The sequence below is a fragment of the Vespa mandarinia genome, chromosome 4 (genome assembly GCF_050613455.1).
Source record: "Vespa mandarinia isolate Hongniang chromosome 4, ASM5061345v1, whole genome shotgun sequence".
Taxonomy (NCBI): domain Eukaryota; kingdom Metazoa; phylum Arthropoda; class Insecta; order Hymenoptera; family Vespidae; genus Vespa; species Vespa mandarinia.
The window spans coordinates 4,073,567-4,095,706 of record NC_140813.1 but is presented as its reverse complement, the minus strand read 5'-3'; the positions used below and the strand labels follow the sequence as shown (position 1 = coordinate 4,095,706).

Sequence of the window (22,140 nt, the reverse complement as noted above, 5' to 3'; positions counted from 1 at the left end):
ATATATATATATATATCTTCGTTAAATTATCTGTAAAACCATTTGTCTATGTTCCATTGAGAAACCATTTGGGTCAATTCGAAGAATTATTGAATTCAGATATAACGTAGTTATATGCAAAATAAGTTGTACGTCCGAATAGATTGGACAATGCGATTAGGAACGTCATACTTAGATGAGTCATACACGTGTCACGCGTTATTATGGCAGCGTAAAATACAAGAACAGAACGCATCCATCATAAGCTTCATTTGTAACATCGTTTGGAATATCATAACGCTATATGAGCTTTTAATCGACGTGACGCGAGTACAATAAAATGACATTCTAAGATAAATGTATAATTGTTCTTCTTTTCTCTCTCTCTCTCTCTCTCTCTCTCTCTCTCTCTCTCTTTTCCTATCCAGAAAACCTAAGTATTCTAATAAAACATAAAAATGTTTTTCTTCTTAATGTCCAATGTTTTCGAAAAAAAAGAAAAATAAATGATCCGTAATGCAAAAAGAATTCTTTTTTTCATCATAACATTGATCGATAATAATCGATACGTAATATACATAATTATTTGTTTTTAAACAATCAATATATCAACAATGAATATTTAATAATATATTAAAAGGTTAAACAAATAAATATAACTCATTCTGAATTATTAATGTTTCTACTTTTCATTAATAATACAAATTGTAATTAACGTGCAATCGGTAGCAGATTCTTGTAAAAAATCGTTTACGCGTTTACCTTCAAGATAATTAAATAGCTAGCATCGAAAGTCATTTATCATTGGTTGGCTATCTTACTTCGTCGAAGAAAATGACGTGTTCTTTCATTTATACGCCGATCTTAATAAAAAGCTCTAAAACCTGTCAATGTGTGAATTTTAAGTTATTAAGAAATTGATTACCGTAAGAAGTATCGATAATTATGATTAATGAAATCTTTACGCGTATCCGATAAAATAATCCCTACGTTCGGTATTAACTATTAAAAAAAAACATTCTAAAAGAAATCCTATGAACCTTACGAATCCAATGAACCTTGAAAGTCAACAACGTCGTTCGCTGAAAGACGACCATCGTTTATTCTTCGAATGGATCATTCCGAACGCATTGGCGTTGACGAGTATTCGAGATAGAATTAGATATAAAATCTCTCGCATCGTAAGGAAAGCTGAAGAAACGAGGAAGCAGTGTGTGAATGAATGGGAAGCGTGAGGGAAACGATCGAGAAGAGAGAGAGAGAGAGAGAGAGGTGAGTGGGAGGTATGATGGCGGCTGCCAAACGGATCTCGGTTACGTCCAAATAGAAATTCAATTGATCTTGTCCGGTAGTGTCAGGCAATCCATCTTGCTCCTTCCGCCACGTCTGGAGGCACGTCTAAGTCAGATCGGAGGAGGACTCGAACGGGATGAGGAGGACTGGAGGAACTTTCTGTGTCGTCCTTTCTCTCTCTTTCTTTTTCTCTCTCTCTCTCTCTCTCTCTTCCTCTCTTTCTCTTTTTCTCTCCTTCTCTCTCTTTCTCTTTCAGAGTCAACCGCGACGCTTCGTCGACTCTACACGATTCCATTCCTTGGTGAAGAGAGAAAGAAAGAATAAAAGAAAAGGGGACAGCTGTCCAGTTGACCACCAAACTACCCATTAATTACGTTCCTGGATATTCACTCACACTCGTTCGCTTGTTTGTCTCTTACGTTCTCGTACTACGGTGCTGAAGGATGCGAAAGAAGAAAGGGAGATTCCTGCACCCTAAGCTTCGCTAAGTTTCCAACGTGGAAGCCTAGCGAGTTCGTATGTTAGGTATCTATAGAAAAGTTGCTTCACGGCAAACCGCGAGACACAATCTCGTCCCTTCTCGTATTCCCATTCTCCCTACCCTTCACCTAACCATACTTCCGGATTCTTCTTATTCTTTCGTAGGAACGGAATCGAGGGTTCGCTTTGGAGCCAAGCTATGACGTAACGCGAGTGATTTATCGTCATCTGGCATCGGCGCATTCACTCCTTCTCGTCTCAACGAAATCTTGCATAATCGACCGTTTAAAAAAGTTTACCTTTCTGTAAATGTTTAGAAATAGCTTAAAGGTAAATACGAATTAATGTTTATTAATCCAATGGAACATAATAATATTAATATTGGGATATTGCATGCATTTGTAATTGAGAAATAATATAAATTCATCGTTAATTCTTATATTTCGATATAAGAGATATAGTGATTTATTTTTCTAAAAAGAAAAAAAAGGTAAAAAAGGACGAACGAACGATTTTCGCATAGCCATATAGAATATTCAGAATGCGTGCAAAATTTGGGAGTGGTTCGAGTGGTGCACTGTTAACAGAGAGGGTTTGTAAGAAAGGGGAATTGTAAACGTTCTCTTTCGTACATCAGAAGAGCCAGTCCGGTTTCCGGTACACGCAAAACTCTCATTAACTTTAGTCGCATGTTGCACGTTTTCTTTTCGAGTTGTTCCACTTCTCGCTACGCCAACATTACCATACTCGGATGTTACACCGATATTGCATTAAGATTCGATCAATTTTCATTTAACTATATCTTCAAATTTTAATCTGGATATAACTGAATCAAAACTATTAATTGTAAGACATTATATGCCTATAAATATTAGAAATGATAACTGACATAATCCGATGATTATTAAAACGAATAATCAAAATGTGAACGCAAGCGTTTAGATTAAGGAAAGAAAAAAAAAATCCATCGATTATTTTCTATTTTCTATATCTTTTTTTGTTGTTTTTTTTTTTTCTTTTCTTTTTATTTTTTCTTAAAACACTTATTATCACTTATGATATTAGAGTGTCCCAAAAATATCGAATGTGATATAAATCCAATACATTTAATAAAAATAAAACTAAATGAATAATTATTTTCTTTTAATGTATCGTATCCCGACAAAAGAAAGCAAATTCTTCGTAACAGAACATTTCATAGGAATACACAAATCGGCAGTTTGTACGAGCGTGCCAGGAGTCCAAGTAACAAATCGGGCAATGCATCGTTAGCTCAAATAGCCTGGCAGATAAATGACGTGGTCGCTTCGCATCTGACGTGAATGAAGTCAGGATGGCTTTACCTAGGCGGATATACAAGGATAGAAGCAAATATACGCCTATCCACATAGACCTCGACGACGAGAGCAATCGAGTCTCTTGCTATCCGAGTGATCCCAATAACCGGCTAATGATACTTTCAATGCCATCCGATAAACACACTTTCATCGGACGAACCAACTAAGAAACGTTCCTTTCGTATTTCCAGTGGTATTCAAACCATTTTTATATTATGAAATTCATTTGGAAAGAAATTTTTATGTTAAACGATTTATTTCTTCAAAAAAAAAAAAAAGAAAAAAAAAAAAAAAAGAGAAAAACAAATAAAAAAAGAAAAAGAAAAAAATTTAAGAAAAATATATTACGAATGAAGAGATGGAAAAAGAATTATTTTTATTCATCATCATTTTACGTATAGGTAATAATTAATATTTCATAAAATTTATAAATTAGAAACTCTATGAAGTGTCTTCTTCAAAAATTTATTACCGACATTAAAATATTACATTCAGATAGTCAAACAAGATTTACCGAAGTTGTGAAAGCTTGAAGATCACTGGTCGTCTGGAACGAAGCCGTTCACGTTGGACGTTTATCACGAAGGGAAGGAAACGTCGCCTGAGAAACGTCCTATGGACGAGTATTTAATGTTCCCAATGCGTATTAATTAAGATAATTCAGATTAATATTAATTGCGATACGATGAATGTGTAGGCATCGTTTGAAAATGTTAGCTGTTACCTGAGTTAAGTTTTAATGCACTTTGAGATCAGATATTTGATGTTCGTGTTTGTATGTTATTTGAAAAATTAACAATGAAAATCGCCTTGCATTTTAAAATACTCGGTATATCATCTTCTTATCATCTCGGTATACACACATACACACACACACACACACACACACACACACACACACACATATATATATATATATATAAATTAAATAGATATACATGAAACACGAAAGAAAGAAATTTTTATATTTAAAAAGGAATATATAAAATACCATTAAATTAGACATGTACAATACTATTTCGACAATCTAATTTACATGAATATACAATATTTTATTTACTAGTATGTACATATGTAATCAGTCACATTATAATTTATTAAAGATTGCAATGCACCAACTAGATATTTATTAATTAAAATGATGACGATTAATTACATATTGACATTAAAAATATATATCTAAATAATACATCATGTTCCATCATTATATACTCTTCAATAATTTCGTCATTGGTCGTAAATAAATTATTACAACATATATATATATATATATATATATATATATATGTATGTACATTTACTAATCATTTTATTGTTTGTCTCTAAAAGAGATGACAGCTTGTCAAACGATCGAAAGAAAATGAGAATCATTGTGTCTTAAGATTTTAGATGAAGCAGACCGCATCTTGCTAAGGAAAAGATTTACCGATGTTCAACTCGAATGATATCGATCCTAGATTCGTTCCATGTAACGTGTTTACTTCTCACCAAAGATATCTTCTCTTTTTGCTCGGTCTAGCCGAGCACCCCTCGGTCCGTACTCAGCAGGGGTGGATCCACGATGGTACGCGGCATGCAGGATTGGTGGTGGCAAGGAGAGGAGGAGGCAGATCACGGAATAGAACGCTAGAAATCTCATTTATCATAGCCAGCCCTGTCAATCTTCAACGCATTGATAGTGCGATGGTCTACCGACGCCACCACCATCGTCGTTGCCTCTATCGTTCAATATATTTAAATTAATCTTAATACGATAAGCGTTCTTTTATTTTTTCAGAAGCAATAATATCGTTTCTTTCTTCTTAAAAATCTTTCATCTTTCATTCATTGCATATTCTTTTTTCTTTTTCTTTCCTTTTTTTTCTTTGGTTTTATTTTATTTTTTTTTCTTTTTCTTTTTTTTTTTTTTTTTTATTTCAATTTATATCTCATATCTATCATTCCGAATAGTAAAATAGAAATAAATAAAAAACAGGAATGGGAGAATATAATAAATATAGGATTATAATAAAAAAGAAGAATATAATACGTACTTATACACATAGGTATATTCGATATATTTTATTGTAAAGTCACGTACATATATTTGTATGTACGTATATATATATATATATATATATATATATATATATATATATATCTATATATATATACAGTGATTTAACTAACAGAAAGAAGGTCATTAGTGAAACTCAATTGCCTTTCAAAATTTATTAGTATAATCTTAATCTTAATCTTAATCTTAATCTTAATCTTAAGTATATTTATCGCATACTTAAACTTTTCCTTAGTGTTATTAGATTTTAAAATTCGATAATTAGAAATATTATGAGATTTGCAAATTGAAAATGTGATGTGAAGGACGTACGAAAATCTTAAAGAGAATCATTTCAACAAGCTAATACTTAAGTCGAGATTTTTCCAATAATATAAATCCCTCGAGAATATGAAGAAACTGAATAAGAATAAAAGGAGGAGGATACGAAACGATAGTTAAAGAATCAGAAGCTGATTAATTTTCCACAATATTTATCCTTTGGGATATGAACTCTTTTGAAACATTCCCTGAAGGGACTAAAGTCGTATAAATATACGCATCGAAGGTGTGCACAACCTTGTTGAATTCTTTCTATCTACCTACCTACCTACCTACCTACCTACCTACCTACCTACCTATCTACCTACCTACCTACCTAACTGTAGTATATCAAGATTATCCTCATCTCCAGTCTTCAGCTAAGAATTTCTTTGCACAACAATATAATCTGTCAACACCATCTGACAAATATATTTATCTCTTCCTTTCTCGTTATTGGCATTTTTTCAATCGATATATAAACTTTTGTTCATATCAAATATAAATCGTTACAACCAATTGCAATTATAATTAATTTATAATAATATAATCATGAAATGATATTGTCTATTGTGATAATATGTTACATATTTTTATATAAAGGGATATACGTCATTTTTCATATTCTCATTAGCGATTGAAATTAATTTTTATTCGTAATAATCGTCGAGAAAAATCTTGTAGACAGTTTTTTCGATCGTTGAAAAATGAAACAAGAGCAATGCTGTATCGAGGATGCGTCAAAGAACATGAATTTCTTTTTTGTCTTGTTACTTCGCTACCTTTAAGAGAAGATCGAGCTACCCTTAAACGATTGCTCAGCAGTTTTTCCGCCACGCCCAGAACCGCCCGCTCACTCCTTCCATATATTTCTGCCATTAGCACCAAACCTGCGGATTAACGGTGTCAATTTTGTAACAATTTGTTATCCGTTGTCGTGAGAAAAGAATCTTTTTTCTTTTCTTTTCTTTTTCTATTTTTTTTTCTTTTTCTTCTTCTTCATTGCATAATTCTTTTCTATTGGATTTGTTACTTTTAAATATATCGGGTGTAAAAGAATTTTTCTGTCATTCTGCTTTTACAGGTGATACTGCGATCTATAAACGGCGAAAGATATGAATTTTAACACATTGCAGACGATTCATGAGAATTCTCGTGTTTTCTGTTCTAAAACTTTTGAACAATCACGAGAATTTTGATATATATATATATATATATATATATTAGCTTGTAAGAATATGTAATAAATAACATCAAAATTATAATGGGCATTTAATTTTAAAGCGTGACTGTAAAATTTATATAAAAGCTTATTGTCCACTGGATTGGTCAGTAATAAAACTAAAGCTAGTAATAAAATTGATTCGCAATATGTTAAAAAGAAAATTACCGTGAAATTGATCTCATAAAATTTAAGGCAAAGTTTTTTTTTTTTTTTTTTTTAATAGGATATAATGTATTTTATAAAATGTATTTATTAAATGATGTAGAAATGTCTCTTTGGTTGAAAGAATATTTCTTATAATAGATATTACTGTACGTTCTAAAGACGTGATATTGTAACCTGAATGTAAACAATTAGGAAAGAAAACAAATACGATGACCTTCAGATACATATATATATATATAACTATGATCACAATATCACAATAATCATAGTAATTAGCTGCCTGTCGTCGAGTGAGTGAGTTTCGAAGATATACGAGAAGAGAAAGTTATAATTCCTATCGTTATAATTTATCTGAAATATTTCGTTCTATTAAATATTCTCTTAAATATTTCGTTTGAAAATTATTATACAATTCGTTTTTTTTTTTTTTCTAATCATTTACATTCGTGTAAAAATATCGCGCCTGTAAAAATACTTATTTAACGAAACGATGAAACTTCTATATCGGTTTTTTTTAAGAAAACGCTTTGATTGCCACACATGGTTCCTTTTTCATGAAACTTTTCATCCTTATGGTAAGTAGAATACATTAAAAAAGATTTAAAATTTTTTACTTAGATTATAAATTTCAAGGTCAAGCTCAATTTGACAGTTATCTTTTCTTTTTTTTTATTTTTTTATTTTTTTTTTTTTGTAACATATCTCCTACATTGCTCATAGATTATATAGAAGCTTTTCTCTTACATAAGCCGTAACACAAAATTAATGTATCTACACCGGATGCATAATTTAAAATGAAAAGCGATGCCAATAAATCTCTGGTGGGCGGTCAAAACGATATAAGTCAGAATTATTAATTTTTCGGAAAAATACTTATAATATTTAAAGTTTAATGTAAGATCAGATGTTAGATTTTAAACGCATAAATTGGTAATATATATTTCGTTACATTTGAATTACAAAGTATAAATAGATCTATAGTAATGTATTTAGTGCGATATGTGAGAGAACGTTATTGTGTATTAATTTTGAAGGACGAATTCGAAAGTTATCTAAACATTGCGTTACGTGAGGAAATTCGTATGATTGGCTACGACGAGAGAATAAAAAAAAAAGTGAGAAAGCAAATGTTGACTAAACGAAAGGAATGCTAGGTTAATAAAAACGATTAGAAAAAAATGAAAGATGTGTTAGAGAAAACTTTAGCATTTCGCTAAATCTAATCCTAACATCACGTACATCATATTCCATTTAGAAATGTTTTTCTTTGTTTGAAAATGATGACTTATATTATTTTGACTTGAACTATTAGAATCATTAGAAATGAAGGTTAAGCTTTATTAATCTGTTAGTAAACAAATTATATATATATATATATATATATATATATATATATATATTTGTGTGTATTTATAATAATATGTAATCTATAATAATAAACATAATACTATATATTATAAATTAATATATATATATATATATATAATAAAAAATATTATATTAAATAAACTTAAATATTATATTAACTTCAACGATAGATTAAAAAAAAAAAAAAAATAAAATAAAATAAAAATAAAAAGAAACATTTGCTAACGTTTTATTTATAAGAAACAAAGATATATGTATTAAAAATTAAATTATGATTCATTAGATGTTCACGCTAATACGCTAGTTCGGTGGATCGGAAAAAAAGATAAACTAAGTGTCGTGCGTCCTACCACGACAACGAAACAGGACATAGAATTAAGCAAACTACCTGGATGACACCTGGAATGACGTATTGCAGGAAAGTGAGCGGAGTTTATATTTTACGAGGTTGCCTCGTAAATAGCTTCGTAGCTTAACAACCGAACACCTCGAGGACAAGAGCCGCACGTTACCCCAAGCAGTGCCGTAACACGCGACACCCTCATGAACACCTTATACTATTCTCGAGTCATCTTTATCATCGCCAATATATTACTCTTTCATAGCAGGTAATATCAAAAAAAAAAAAAAAATAAAAAAAACTTATCTGTAAGTATGTTTTAAAAAGATATCATTACGATTTTTTCATACGTATATTTAAAAAAGAAAAAAAAAAGTGTATATATACTTAACTTGAAAGCAACAGGTCGAAAAACAAAATTTTTCTTTTTTTCCAGTCATGCCTGTTCACAATCTTTCGGTATATTCTTGAAGGGTCTTAAAACTTACTTTCTCTAAAGGTCCTAAGACATATTTATTAATATTTAATTTCATAGACCTTAATAATAAACAAAATATTATGGTCATATATTTGCTGTCAGTTGGGTGCTGTCATCAATAGAGGTACAAAGGAAAAGAGAAAAATTATTTAAAGTAAAATCGGGGATTTTACTTTTTCCAAATTTCTTCGTGTATGAAACTTTCAAAAATGTAGGATCATAAAACTTTCTCTTTGCGCATTTTGAACAGACATAAGATTTACGTTTGACTTACATGTAACATTGGAAATTTCCAACGGTCCCCAACGATTTCGACCGTAACGACCTTTTAAATTTTAAAAAGCATCTTGAAAGTTTGTTTCTATTTCTATACAATTCATTGTACAAGTAACACGTCAGCTTCTTAAAAGGTCACTGAAGGATAATCAGGTAACAAAAAGAGAAAGAAATAGAAAAAAAAAAAGAAAGAAAGAAAGGAAAAGAAGAAAGAAAGGAAAATAGAAATGTACAAAGATTTAAAATTATTTTCTTGAAAATATTCTCTTGAAAATATTCTCTTGAAAATTATTTTCTTGAAAATATTTTCTTGAAAATTATTTTCTTGAAAATTATTTATTTAATATTTATATATGTACGCACAAAGTACGAGGATAAAAAAAATTGTGAAATTATTCGATAGTACGATTTGAATCACGCACATTGTATTTATCGTATACAATTCTTTCATATGTGACAAAATTCAAGCATGAAGCAATGAATTTGCTAATTACTTAAGGTTCACCCGAATTAAACGGAACGATTTTCCTCGAGACCGCTGAATAAAATTGGGGATCCATGTTCCGTGAAATGAATCATACGTTCAAAGGACGACATATGTGCCCCTGTTTCCTTTTCGTTCGCTGAAAAAGGCAATGGGGGAAACTTTGATACCCAAGAGGAGAAGGGGAGGGGGCGGTTCTCCAGCATCCATTTGGAAAAATTGGGAATATCGGGATCAAGCCAGACGGTTTGCTCGCTATTATTCTCAGATTGATTTATATTTTGTTTGTTCTGTACGGTACCACTACTGTTATAATACTGACTTTTCCGATCTATGGATCTATCTATTAGCGGAAAGACCGATAAAACGTTTGGTAAAAACTTTCAATCATTATATTGTTCGATTTGACAGTGTTCGATTTTATATAAGCTTTTTAAAATCCAATGTTGCAAACTCGAAAGGATAGATCATTAAACAAATCATATGGATACGTATTGAATCAAGGATTTTGTTGAATCTTCTCAAACAAAACGGGAGAATCTTAAGTAAAAATAAAAGCTAAATAAATATTTAAATGGATATGATTTGGGTATATAATATAGAACAGATTTCTTAAAATTTTAATAATTCATATTTATTTCCATTGATATTGTTAACATTCATATAAATTTATTTAGTTTTATAGAATATATTAACGTTTTACGTTTTCTTTATATATATATATATATATATATACATAATATATATATATATATATATATAATATTTTATATATATATATTATCTTCACTCTCCATGATATACCTATATACAGTAAAAAGAAAAGAAAAATTATTTCTTGTGATTATTTCACTTAGATCAATGGAATAAGCTAACTATTATCCATCCATTGAAAATGAAGTTAGTATTCGGAATCATTTGCAATTCGCCCTCCACCCAAAGAACCCTCAACTTTTTCTACAAGTATCACCCTCACCGAATTATTATTTATTATTGTACGCTTTGGACGAGGTAGGACATCTTTTCACAGAGAAGCGTAGATATCTACATGCACGCGTACACACATACATACATATATATATATATATATATATATACTCATGCAATAAGAAACTCGCTCGTTGCATCGTTTATGTGTCGATGTGTCTACGTCAGAGGACTCGCGTGTCCATCTCGATCGACCATTCGGAATCCCCGTAGTTTCGGTCACCACATGAGTGAACATTCAACGCATCATTAATCATTCCAGTTCAGTTAGATATAAAAATTTTCATGCCAATCTTTGAAAATGACATCGATGGGCTTCTTGTTCTTAAAAAAAAAAAAAAAAAACAAAAAAACAAAAAAAATTATTAATGGCATAACTTCTTAAGTTGGATCATAAAAACACAACTTCTATATAAAATAATTATACATTTGTTAATATTTCTATATCTTATTAATATATATTGTCATCACGCAATGTCAAATTCGTATTGCAGAAAAAAAATTTTTTTTTTAATACCTAAGTAACACATCATTAACAACATCCGTCAGTAATATCATTAATAAAATACTATACTATCCGTCAGTAATATCATAAATAAGATACACATGTATCGTATTATTCAAATCGATCGTCTTTCTTTTTTTTTTTCTTCATTTTTTTTTTTTATATAAAAAAAAAAAATATAGATGACCATTCAAATTTATTTTCCCCACTCAATGATTATTGTTGTAACCACCCATTGAATTACTTCCGTCGTAGGTTCTTCTATCATAATAACAAAAATTATTGTAATTAGGATATTGTGGTTGTTGCTGTTGAAAATATTGCATATTAGGCATTGTATGGTTATTATTATAACCAAAATAAGAATTGTGTAAGTTGTGCTGCATTGGGACGGCAAAATGTTGTTGGTTGTATTGCTGATAATATTGTTGATTCTGTTGTTCGTATTGCGGAAATGTAAGTTGTTGCCCAGTTATGGGAATTATTCCTCTTGACGTAGATGGAACAGGATTTGATAGATTTGATACGCGATTTGTACACATCGAACTAACAGTTGATGAATTTGGCATTCGACTGGTACGCGATCGAGTATTAGTTGATGAACTTTGAGCGGTTGGAATATTATTTAATATCCTATTATTCGTTGGATTGATGACCACTTGACCCTCCTTCTTAGCTTTCATTCTTCTATTTTGATACCAAATTTTTATCTGTCGTTCGCTTAAACCTAACAAATCTGATATTTCCATACGACGTTTCCTACTCAAATACCGTGACGTATAAAATTCCTTTTCTAATTCTAATGTCTGGTAACGTGTATAGGTTTGCCTAGTTCGTTTGGTTTGTCCCTTAGCAACGTTTTCTGAAACAATAAAAGTTTGAACAAATGTAAATATCAGGTAGAAATTTTCTAGAAAAATATGATTACTTTAATAATATTTTTCTTTTGAACGAAACAGCTATTTTTTCACGAAAATCACAGATATGTTATGTGAGAAAAATCTTCAGGACATTGATATTTATCATGATTTTTTATACGATCATTATTGATTTCCTTATAAGACCCTTTCTTACCAGTTTCCGATGCTGAGTGATTGGAGATGTTTCGTTGGACCGTCATTGTCGAGTTGGATGCCGTCACCGGAGTAACATAATTACGTGGTCGCAATAAGGAGAGATTTGGTTCATATCCCATTATCACAGTATTTCCTGTAGATTCCAAGCAACCCTCTACTGATATCATATTCTCCATGCTTTCCGGCGAAATACTTTCTGTGCATGAATTTATATATCCATCCTGAACTGCATCCTTTCCATGACGCAAAATAGATTCTAAGAGACTCGTTGATTGATTGCTTGAATCTTGCTGTTCCATGTAACAATTTCCAGTCCCTTGATTCACTTGGTTATTAGTATTTTGCGGCATTTCATTGCCAATTCTTTGACATATTTCATTGCCTATCCTTTGAATAATTTGATTGCCAGTTCTTTGACATATTTCATTGCCTACCCTTTGAATGATTGGATTGCCAGATCTTTGGTATATTTCATTACTTGCCATTTGACTGATTTCGTTGCCAATTCTTTGATTGACTTCATTGCAAGATATTAGATTCATTTCATTGCCAATCTGTCTCTCTGGATAAGAGCAGTAGTTAACTCCCATGTTATAGTGATAAGATGGATTGCTCATTTTAATTATGCGATGTAGAAACACTTCACTTTTTAACTTTTAGCTCGCACTTAACTATTTCTTCTTCCACTTAATATGTATTTTATCACCGATTGCACACTTGAGAAACTGTTCTAATGTTTGTAACTGTGTGCACTTCTATAAGAGAACTAAGAGAACGAAGTAAGCACTGAGACGTCTTACGATAGAATGAAGCGTTTTCCTAATTCTCGTGACAAAATAGAGATATACCAAGAGTGTTGTCCATCCACTGTACATGGGCTTAATGCATTTCAAAAGGGACAACCCAGGAAACTTTCACTGGTTTATTACTGTACACGAAAGTACAGCCCAAAGAACTTTGCTCAGTACGGTATGAAAGGAAAATGAGAAAGTGGAGAGGGAAGTTGGCCTACCCAGGCTACAAAATTTGGACCCCCTAGCACACCTCCTGTATACGCCGAGGGAGGCCATAGGCCCCCCTTTCTATCAGCTGCCCTTTGATTCACTACCAAGCCAAACCACCCCCGACACGTTCGCTTCTTCGATATTCGACTCCTGCTAAGTCCCCTCCCACTATTAACGCTATTGATACAAAATTCACATTGAATACTCCCCGCAAAAACGTTCCATCCTTGTTCAATGCTCGTACAATTGACATCCCACCATGTGTGCAACCCCTCTACGAATCATCACGATAGCGAGATTTAGAATATGTTCTGAAAATTCTTCTCACGCGATATATCTGTAATTTTCGAGAAAATTTGTGAAAAATTGTTCTGTAATCGTTCGTTGAATTTCTCTCTTGTCTTCCTAAATATATGAATAGGATTTCACATTTATTTTGAGAAATAGAAATATCTCTGTGTATATCTTGAAATATATGATTAACGTGCTTCAAATATATTTTCGTTTGATTTCTTCTATTGAATATCATTAGAATAAGCAATCCGTTGAATCACTTTAACATAAAGACAAATTACTAGCCATAATAAAATGGTGTATCAAAATTTTAATTAAAAAAAATATATATATACATATATATACATATATATATATATATATATATATATTTATATCTATTAAATAAATTTGCAAATTATTATTAAAAAATAAACATCCATTTTATAAATATTTAAAATCGATTGAATCATTTGATCGTTTATTCGATAGCTCGTCTTTCCTTACTTCTTTCTTTTTTTTTTTTGTTTTCTAATAAAAAGGAAAGACGATGGAATAAAGATTTGAAGTAAGTGGGCAAGATAAACACAATGCGTGGCAAAGGCTAGACGAAGGCAGTCTTGCGAGTGACGTCTTTCTCTAGAAACTCTGACCGGCGTCGATTAATCAAAGCTGCAGAACCCTCTCTTTCTCTTCTCGGTCATATATACACGTGCATTTAGTGCGGTCCTCCTCACAGCCCTCCTCGTACTCTCTATTTTCATTAATCCTACTTTCGTTTCGACGCATCGTCGGCGAAAGAAAAATAAGGGCTAGAGAAAAGGGACGAATTAAGGAGAGTGGATCGTCTTTTCATGGATAAGTGGGAAGAAATAGATCGACAATTTTTACATATAAAATTTTCGATGATTTTTGATACCTTTTTTTTTTTAAATATTTCTTATTAGACAAATTAATTAGACGGTAACTCATATTAAATATAATACAATATCAATAATTAAATGGATATTAATTATGAAAAGAAATCTGACTAAATTTGTTAAATATCTTTGAAACTTTGTCTCTGACATCATATGAAATAATGCTTATTCCTTTAGACTTTAAATCGATGAGAAAACATTTACGCAATATCTTGAAATACTGATTAACGTGATTCAAATATACTTTCGTTTAATCTTTTCTAATAAATACCATTAAAATGACCAATCGCCAGTGTTATTTAAAGCCAGTTTTTTGTAAACTCTATTGCGTCATGGAAGTCACTGTACTATATATATATATATTGGATGAATGGATTTTTTTCACACTTGGATACTCTGTTCGTAACTTAGTACAGTAATGCAATTCCTACCAACGTAACGATATTGTTTGTAAATAGGAAAATGATGCCCAACAAATAAATCCATTCAACCAAATCTCATTATCTCTAAAATGTACACGTACTTTAGGAAATTTCATAAACATGAAATTTCCAATTGTCATTTTCCATTATTGACTTGCTTTTGCACGGGGAATTAACAAACAAGCGATAAGTAAGACACGACGAACCTATCATCAACTGGAAATGATTATCGATTATAAAAATGAAGATAATAAATGGTATTTCGGATAAATTATAAAGAAACAAAGCAATGCTAAACAAATGGAAATTATACAGTTCAAGGAATTATCTTCCAAGGTTACCTTTCACAGGAAAGTTTCGATAATATGTCATCTATAGATGAATACTTACAATTTCAAGGTTCTTATACCTACAACTTCAAGAAACTAATTCCAATTGGACATACCAGTTCGACATGAATAATATACAAACAGATGTGTACCTTCAAACTTATTTGTTCAATGGTACGGATGTACACTATCGACAACTTCTAAAATAAATCCAACGACATAATAGCTCAGCATCGATGAGTTTGATAAGAAGTGGTCTTGTAATGAAATCAATGATCGTACGGAATGTCATACTAAGCATCATTGTCCTGATTATTCATAAGTGAGATCTAATAATTCTAACAGTTAGGTTAGTATCAAATTCATTTAAAAACTTATATTATTTAAATTATATCTATATTTAAATTGTCGTGAAACAAAATAATATTGTATTTTTATTGAATAAAACTTTTATTCTTTCAGGGTCGTGATAAGAGAACAGAAAAAAAAACTTACAAGCCAAAAATATACATTTCCAAACTTGAATTGAAAGAAGTATTTTATTCGTTATGCTTTGATTAAAAAATATCGTATAGAAATAAAAAATATTTTATCTTCAAACGCAGTTCTTGTATTGATGTCAGAATTGAGAAGTCAAAGATTAAAAGGATGACCAAGCCGCCACCAGAATACATGAAATATAGAATATTGAACATTGGTGTTTCATCCATTGAAAATTCATTATCTGTTAATTCAATAACTATCTTTGCATCTATTTGATCTACCTCAACGACTATGATGATAATAAACGACTAACAATTTACATTGCTGCAGTAACATCATTAACACTTGATCAATCTAATGCAGTCTTTACAATGCTAATTATCTTCATTATCATAATAAACTGCAATATGTCTAGCCGCAACAATATCAATATAATCATTACATAGGTATTCATCAATATAATCGATAAAATTATGGCAAAAGTAGTTTCTTGATTTATTACTAATGATTAAACGAAGAAAATGAATTTCGGTGGGTGTTACTTTCTCGTAATGCAAAAATGATTTCAATAATATGATAAAAATCTTATTACTGAAGAACGGGAAGGAGTTTTAAATAAATCGATAAGGACGTTTAAATATTAAGAAAAAGAAATATTTTTTTTTTCTACATTTGCTGTAATTAATTAATCAGAATATTATGACATATGCAAATGACTAATACTTGCAGAAAAAATAATAAAAATAAAAAATTTTTGTCATTTTTCTTTTTAGAGAATAAGAAGGAGGAAATCTATGAAGTGTTCGAAAATTGGCATAAAAATTTTTTCTATGTAACTGGACTTCAACACCGAACGCATCGTGAAGAGAAAACTTGCTATGGCGGCAACATCGGAGCAGCTGACCTGCAACCACCATGATTTATGGCCGAACGAGCTAAACAGCCGAGTAGTATCCTATAGCTCTCAGGTACCCGAAAGCTCGGCCGTTCACGCTGCATTTTGCCGGTATATTCTCTCGGCCTTTGCTCTTCCTTCAGCTTCACGTTTCAAAACTCGATTTCGTTTGCGAGTACTGCATACGTCATTCTGAAAATATTTTGACGCGACAACGAAAATTCATACCTCGGCTGATTAATGAACAAGATTCGCTGCCTATGAACTTTCTGATAATTTCTAAATTTTTCGGCCTCTTTTTTTCTTTCGATCAAATCGAACTTTACAGAAATTTGATTTTAACGTTCCTCGTATATCGGTCCATCGGTTGATTTATATATCGAACAATTTTTTTAGGTCAAATGTTAGAATAATTTATTCGATTCGTTGATAAAATCAAATATCGATTTGATCGATTCAATTAATTGTAAATTCAGTTTTAAGAAATAAATTGTTTCAAAATAATCTTAAAACTGGTTTTTCTTTTAATTTTTTTTTTTTTTTTTTTTTCTACATTACAACAGATTTGGCAAGATTGTACTTTAAAATATATTAGAATCTAAGTTGTAATATTTTTTCATAAGAGGATAGAAATTATGAATAATTGAAGTTCTTGTAATTATGATCGTCGGTTATAGATCAAAGACGATGACGTAACTATAACGACAAAGAAAGAAATAGTCAAAAGTGAGGGGAAGGAAGAGTGGCTGCGCAGCTGCGCTCTTCGCACATAACAAGATGGCCGAAAGCGTGGTTCGCGCGTGCACGAGCGTTCATCCTTCGTTCTTCTTTTTTTTTAATTTTTTAGTGTATACATTGGTTAAAAATTGTTTATTAAACTTACTATGATTTAATTTGTATATATCAATTATATTAAAGTGAGTGGATCCATGGTTCAAAGTGTTGTGCGCATTGTAAAATCGATACACATCAAATTTAATTGTTGTCTCTTAAATTTATCTAAAAAAAATATTTTGATGATCATGTATGCGATCGTCTAGTTATATTATAAAAAAAAAAAAATCCTACTAAAGTGAAGGAAAACTTTGCACGTGCAATGAGTGTACAAAATGACAATGTTGTAATTGTTTTCGAAAAGTATATTTATTATTTAAAAAGATTTTCATATTAATTCTTTTTATATCTTATATAACCGACAATATCTAATTATCTTCTTTTCCTTTAAATAATTTTTATATCTCACTTTTATGTATGATTTAACTGATACTTGTTAAATATTCAAATAATAGTATGTGAGAAATTAATATATATATATATATATGAATATATATATATTTTTTTTTTGGTAAAAATGTTATAATATAACTTTTTACGATGGGTTTAAAAATTATTTTTAAGATTGAAATTCAGGGAACAATTGTTTATATATATCATAAATCATTTTGTACGTGGGTACGGTTATTCATGTAAGGGTTCTAAAGTGAAAGTTTCTTAGATAATACCGTCGGACCGGGAGGCTTTACTAAAATTTATTTTAGAGTATATAGTAACCTTTTTCGACATAAAATATAAATAACTTTAAAGTACGATTATATATATGAATCGATAAAAAAATGCGATTAAGACCAATTTATAATTTTCGAAGTTCGATCAATATTAAACGATTAGAAAGTAATTTATTCAAAAAAATTTATTGACGAATTTCATTTTCCTTTTTTTTTTTTTTTAATCCTAAACTTCGTAAATTATTACTAACATTATTTAAACATTATTCACTGATTTCGTAAAATGTTTCTATTTAATATTAGCATTGTAAATAAATATTAATTACAAGAAGAGAATAGTAATGAATAGAAAGCATAAGTTTTAAAAGAGATAATTTGGCAGGTATAAAGTCCTGCAGGTGCTTAATATAATGGGAATACCTACAAATAAATGTCATTGTATTTGAGATGAAGATCATTTGAAAAATTCGTTGTTTTTTTTTTTTATTTTAATTTAAAATAAATTAAGTTCTTAAAATTAAAAATTAAATAATTAAGTTCGTATTAATTTAATAATTAAATTCTTAAACGGATAATAAAATGAAAGTAGAAGTCAAGTAACAATAAAAGCCAAGTAACAAAAAAAGTTAAATAATAATAAAAGCAAAGGGGAAAAACAAATTTTTCAAATGATCCATATATTTCACATATACGACGATTATAAACTAATTTTCTATGTGAAAATATCAATGAAGTACTAGTCTACTAGAATAGTTATTTCAGAATAACAAAACATTATACATTTGTTTCATCAAAAAATAAATCATATAGAACAAATTGATATAATCGATAGTAATTATTATTTTATGTTTAGAAAAAATATTGACTCGATCTTTCCCTTAGAAATTATTTAACAATATAATTAATATAATTAATAAAATTAATATAATGGGATCTATAATCTCGAGGAAGAATTAAATATAATTTTCGTAGTTTATAAAATTGATATGAAAATTTCTCAATAAGTTTATGCTTAGATTTTCTTTTCTATGCAAGAGAAAACATCTATGGTGGCCATTTACGAAATGGTCGAAGACTCTGAAGCTGGATACCCCCCATCTCCAGTTCGAAGGGTGAGTTGGTGGGGGTAAAGGAAGAGTAAAAAGGGACCGAGGAGTTCGTACGGTGGTGTATAGATAAACCTACATTGCAAAGAGTGAGAGAAAAAGAGAGAGAGAGAGAGAGAGAGAGAGAGAGAAAGAGAAAGAGAGAGGGATAGAAAGCAACCCTAGGACGAACGACGGCGGCGGTGGTGGTGATGGTGGTGGTGGAGGCACGAGTTTGCCGGGAGTTGAACGAAGAGAGCTAGGGTCGATATTGTGCTTGACAGATAGTTTCCCATAGCTCCGGCAATCCATCATGGCCGGCACGCGGATACGTATTGGTTTTTCTGCACCGTGTCTTACCCCGTGAACCTCGAATTGAATATATTTTTTCCACGGTTCTTAGTCTGCGTGCATCTACCTTTATCTTTGTACATATGTATATATATATATATATATATATATATATATATATATATATATATATAATATATATATATACGTGCGATAAGTATACATCTATCTAATGAGTTTGTAAACGTAAATACACGTATATACGTAAATTTTTTATTTTTGATTTGAATAGATAAAGAAAAAAAAAAAAAAGAAAAAGAAGAAACATAATTTTATTTCAATTTCGTTTATTTTTAATGATATATAATAAAATTATTTTAATGATATATAAAGAAGAGAAAAAATAAGCTATCATGAATATAAAGGAATTTCTATCGATCATTCGATCAATTTATTTGAAGTATCGTATCAACAATGTCGCAACGAAGAACACACGTCGACATTATTTCGAAACGATCAAAGCTCAATTTCGATGATAATGACAGCTTAGTGAAGTCGTCTCGTGGACATTCGATAGAGACAGCAGAGGCAACGCTTACAGGAAACGGGATAGAGATGAATGAAGGGAAAGAGGGGTGAGGGGGGGAAGAAGAAGTGGTACATAAAGCATGCTCAGAGTCAACCAGGACCATAACAGATACACGTGTCTCTTGGCGGCTTCGCTTTATAACACGTGATTCATGAAGGTCTCGATACGTTTTTTACACCTGCGACGACTTGATTAGAAATTCTAATCGGGGGGGGTCCCAGTAAAAGAGTGACACGCTGCCCTCAGGCGGTGCGCCGTCTTAAATCGAAACGAAATAGCCAGTTCGTCTTCGACTTTTTTCCTTCTCCCCTCTCTCTCCCTTCTCCACCCTCCCCCTCCTTCCCCCTACCAACCAACGTGATCTTTCGGGGCTCTGCCCGAACCGATCACTCCCACAATCCTGCCATAAATTTTCATCGTAAAGATCCGTTCGTGTTCACTGTAGCTACCGTTTGGTGATAGAGAGGCAAATATAAATTATACAAATAAAGATGATTAAGAGAGTATGGATTTCGGATAAAGTCAATTACAAAAGTAAAATTATTGGACAGTGTTATTTGACAATTTGTTAATTTATATCGTTGATTTTACACAATACGTTTTTTCCTTTTTTCTTCTTCTTTTTTTTTTCTTTTTTTTTTTTTTTTTTTTCTTTTGAAAAATTGGAACGTTATGATAATGATCTAATTACAATCTCATAAATTAATGTAAAAGGGAGAGAGACTGAGAAAAAAAACAAAAAAAGAACAAAAAACAAACAGAAAAAACAAAAACAAAATCAAGTCAAGCAAATAGTCGTAAAAAGAATTCTTCATATTCACCGTCTGTCTTCTTTCTCGTAGGCTGATACGAAGCGCGCGTGGTTCATATGTAGAAAAAGGAACGAATGGTTAGAAAAGAGGTGTAGGACAAACAGCGAGCACACACAGGCGTGTGAATAGAAAAAGAGAGAGAAAGGAAGTGAGAGAGAGAGAGAGAGAGAGAGAGAGAGAGAGAGACAGCGACACGCAAGGGAAGCTTTGGTAGAGGGGAGAATAGAATCCTGATCAGAGAGAAGGATAGATAGATAGATGGAAAAAGAGAGAGAGAAAGATAGAAAGAGAGAGGGAGAGAGAGAGAGAGAGAGCTTATACACGACATGCTAGCTAAAGAGAAAGAGAGAGAGAGAGAGAGAGAGAGAGAGAGAGAGAGAAAGAGAAAGAGTGAGTGGGGTTGTCGTAGCACACGGTGGGGCAGGAAGACATAGTGGGGAGTAGGATTGAAGAGGAAGGGCGGCTGGGGGCGGGCGCGAGGCATGATTCTCAACGGGAACGGCCACGCTCACCACATCTGGTGAGCAACTGGCGCACTATGCCGTGATATTCCTTGCGAAGCACACGCGGAACAGAGAGAGGCAACACAAATGAAAACTATGTTCCATGAAGCGTTCTCCAAAGAGACACTACAATAACATTAACGTTCGTAACATCGTAAACAATAAAATTAGAAAAATTCATAGGAAATTAATTGATATTTTTGTTTTTTCCCTTTCACCCTCCATCCCCCGTTCCATCCACCCTCTATCCCAACTTCTTGATAGGTTAAAGAGAAAGAAATAGAATAGGACAAATACAAGATAGAGAAAAAGGAAAAAAGAGAGAGAGAGACAAAGAGAATAAGGGAAGGTCGTGTTATCACGTTGAAAGCCTCGAGGAGTCGAAGGAGAGCTCCGCCTCCTCCGGTGCCCTCCTCCGTCGGCCTTCGTCGTCTTCTTCATACTACTACTCCTCCTCGTCCATACGCTAACGTCCAGCCGTAGCGGTGTGCCCCACCGTTTGACCAACTGGCTACTACGTCACACATGCTTTTCTGCGGAGTCGGCAAGAGTCGAAGGCTCGTCGAGCAGTCGGCTTCAGTGAGTTACGAGTTTGCGTTCGGGTTTCGGCGTTACACGAGCGATAACGGGGGCGTCAATCGAATCGAGATTGGGAGAGGATTCCGTACCGGGCCTGCCCT

The 22,140-nt window shown here is 31.8% G+C and overlaps 1 protein-coding gene and 1 long non-coding RNA gene across 2 annotated transcripts; one reads left to right on the top strand and one right to left on the bottom strand.

Annotated features, from left to right (window-relative positions):
- Nucleotides 1-11,482: 11,482 nt before the first annotated feature.
- LOC118445782 (uncharacterized) lies at nucleotides 11,483-12,966 on the bottom strand. The gene is made up of 2 exons (XM_035875682.2): nucleotides 12,348-12,966; nucleotides 11,483-12,135 (listed from the first exon to the last, which is right to left on the bottom strand). The coding sequence occupies exons 1-2, from the start codon at nucleotides 12,964-12,966 to the stop codon at nucleotides 11,483-11,485; spliced, it is 1,272 nt and encodes a 423-aa protein (XP_035731575.1).
- Nucleotides 12,967-13,734: 768 nt separating this feature from the next.
- Nucleotides 13,735-18,907, top strand: LOC146873046 (uncharacterized). The gene is made up of 4 exons (XR_014982034.1): nucleotides 13,735-15,646; nucleotides 15,760-16,226; nucleotides 16,554-16,748; nucleotides 17,353-18,907. It is a non-coding gene; the product is annotated as an uncharacterized LOC146873046 (long non-coding RNA).
- Nucleotides 18,908-22,140: the final 3,233 nt, after the last annotated feature.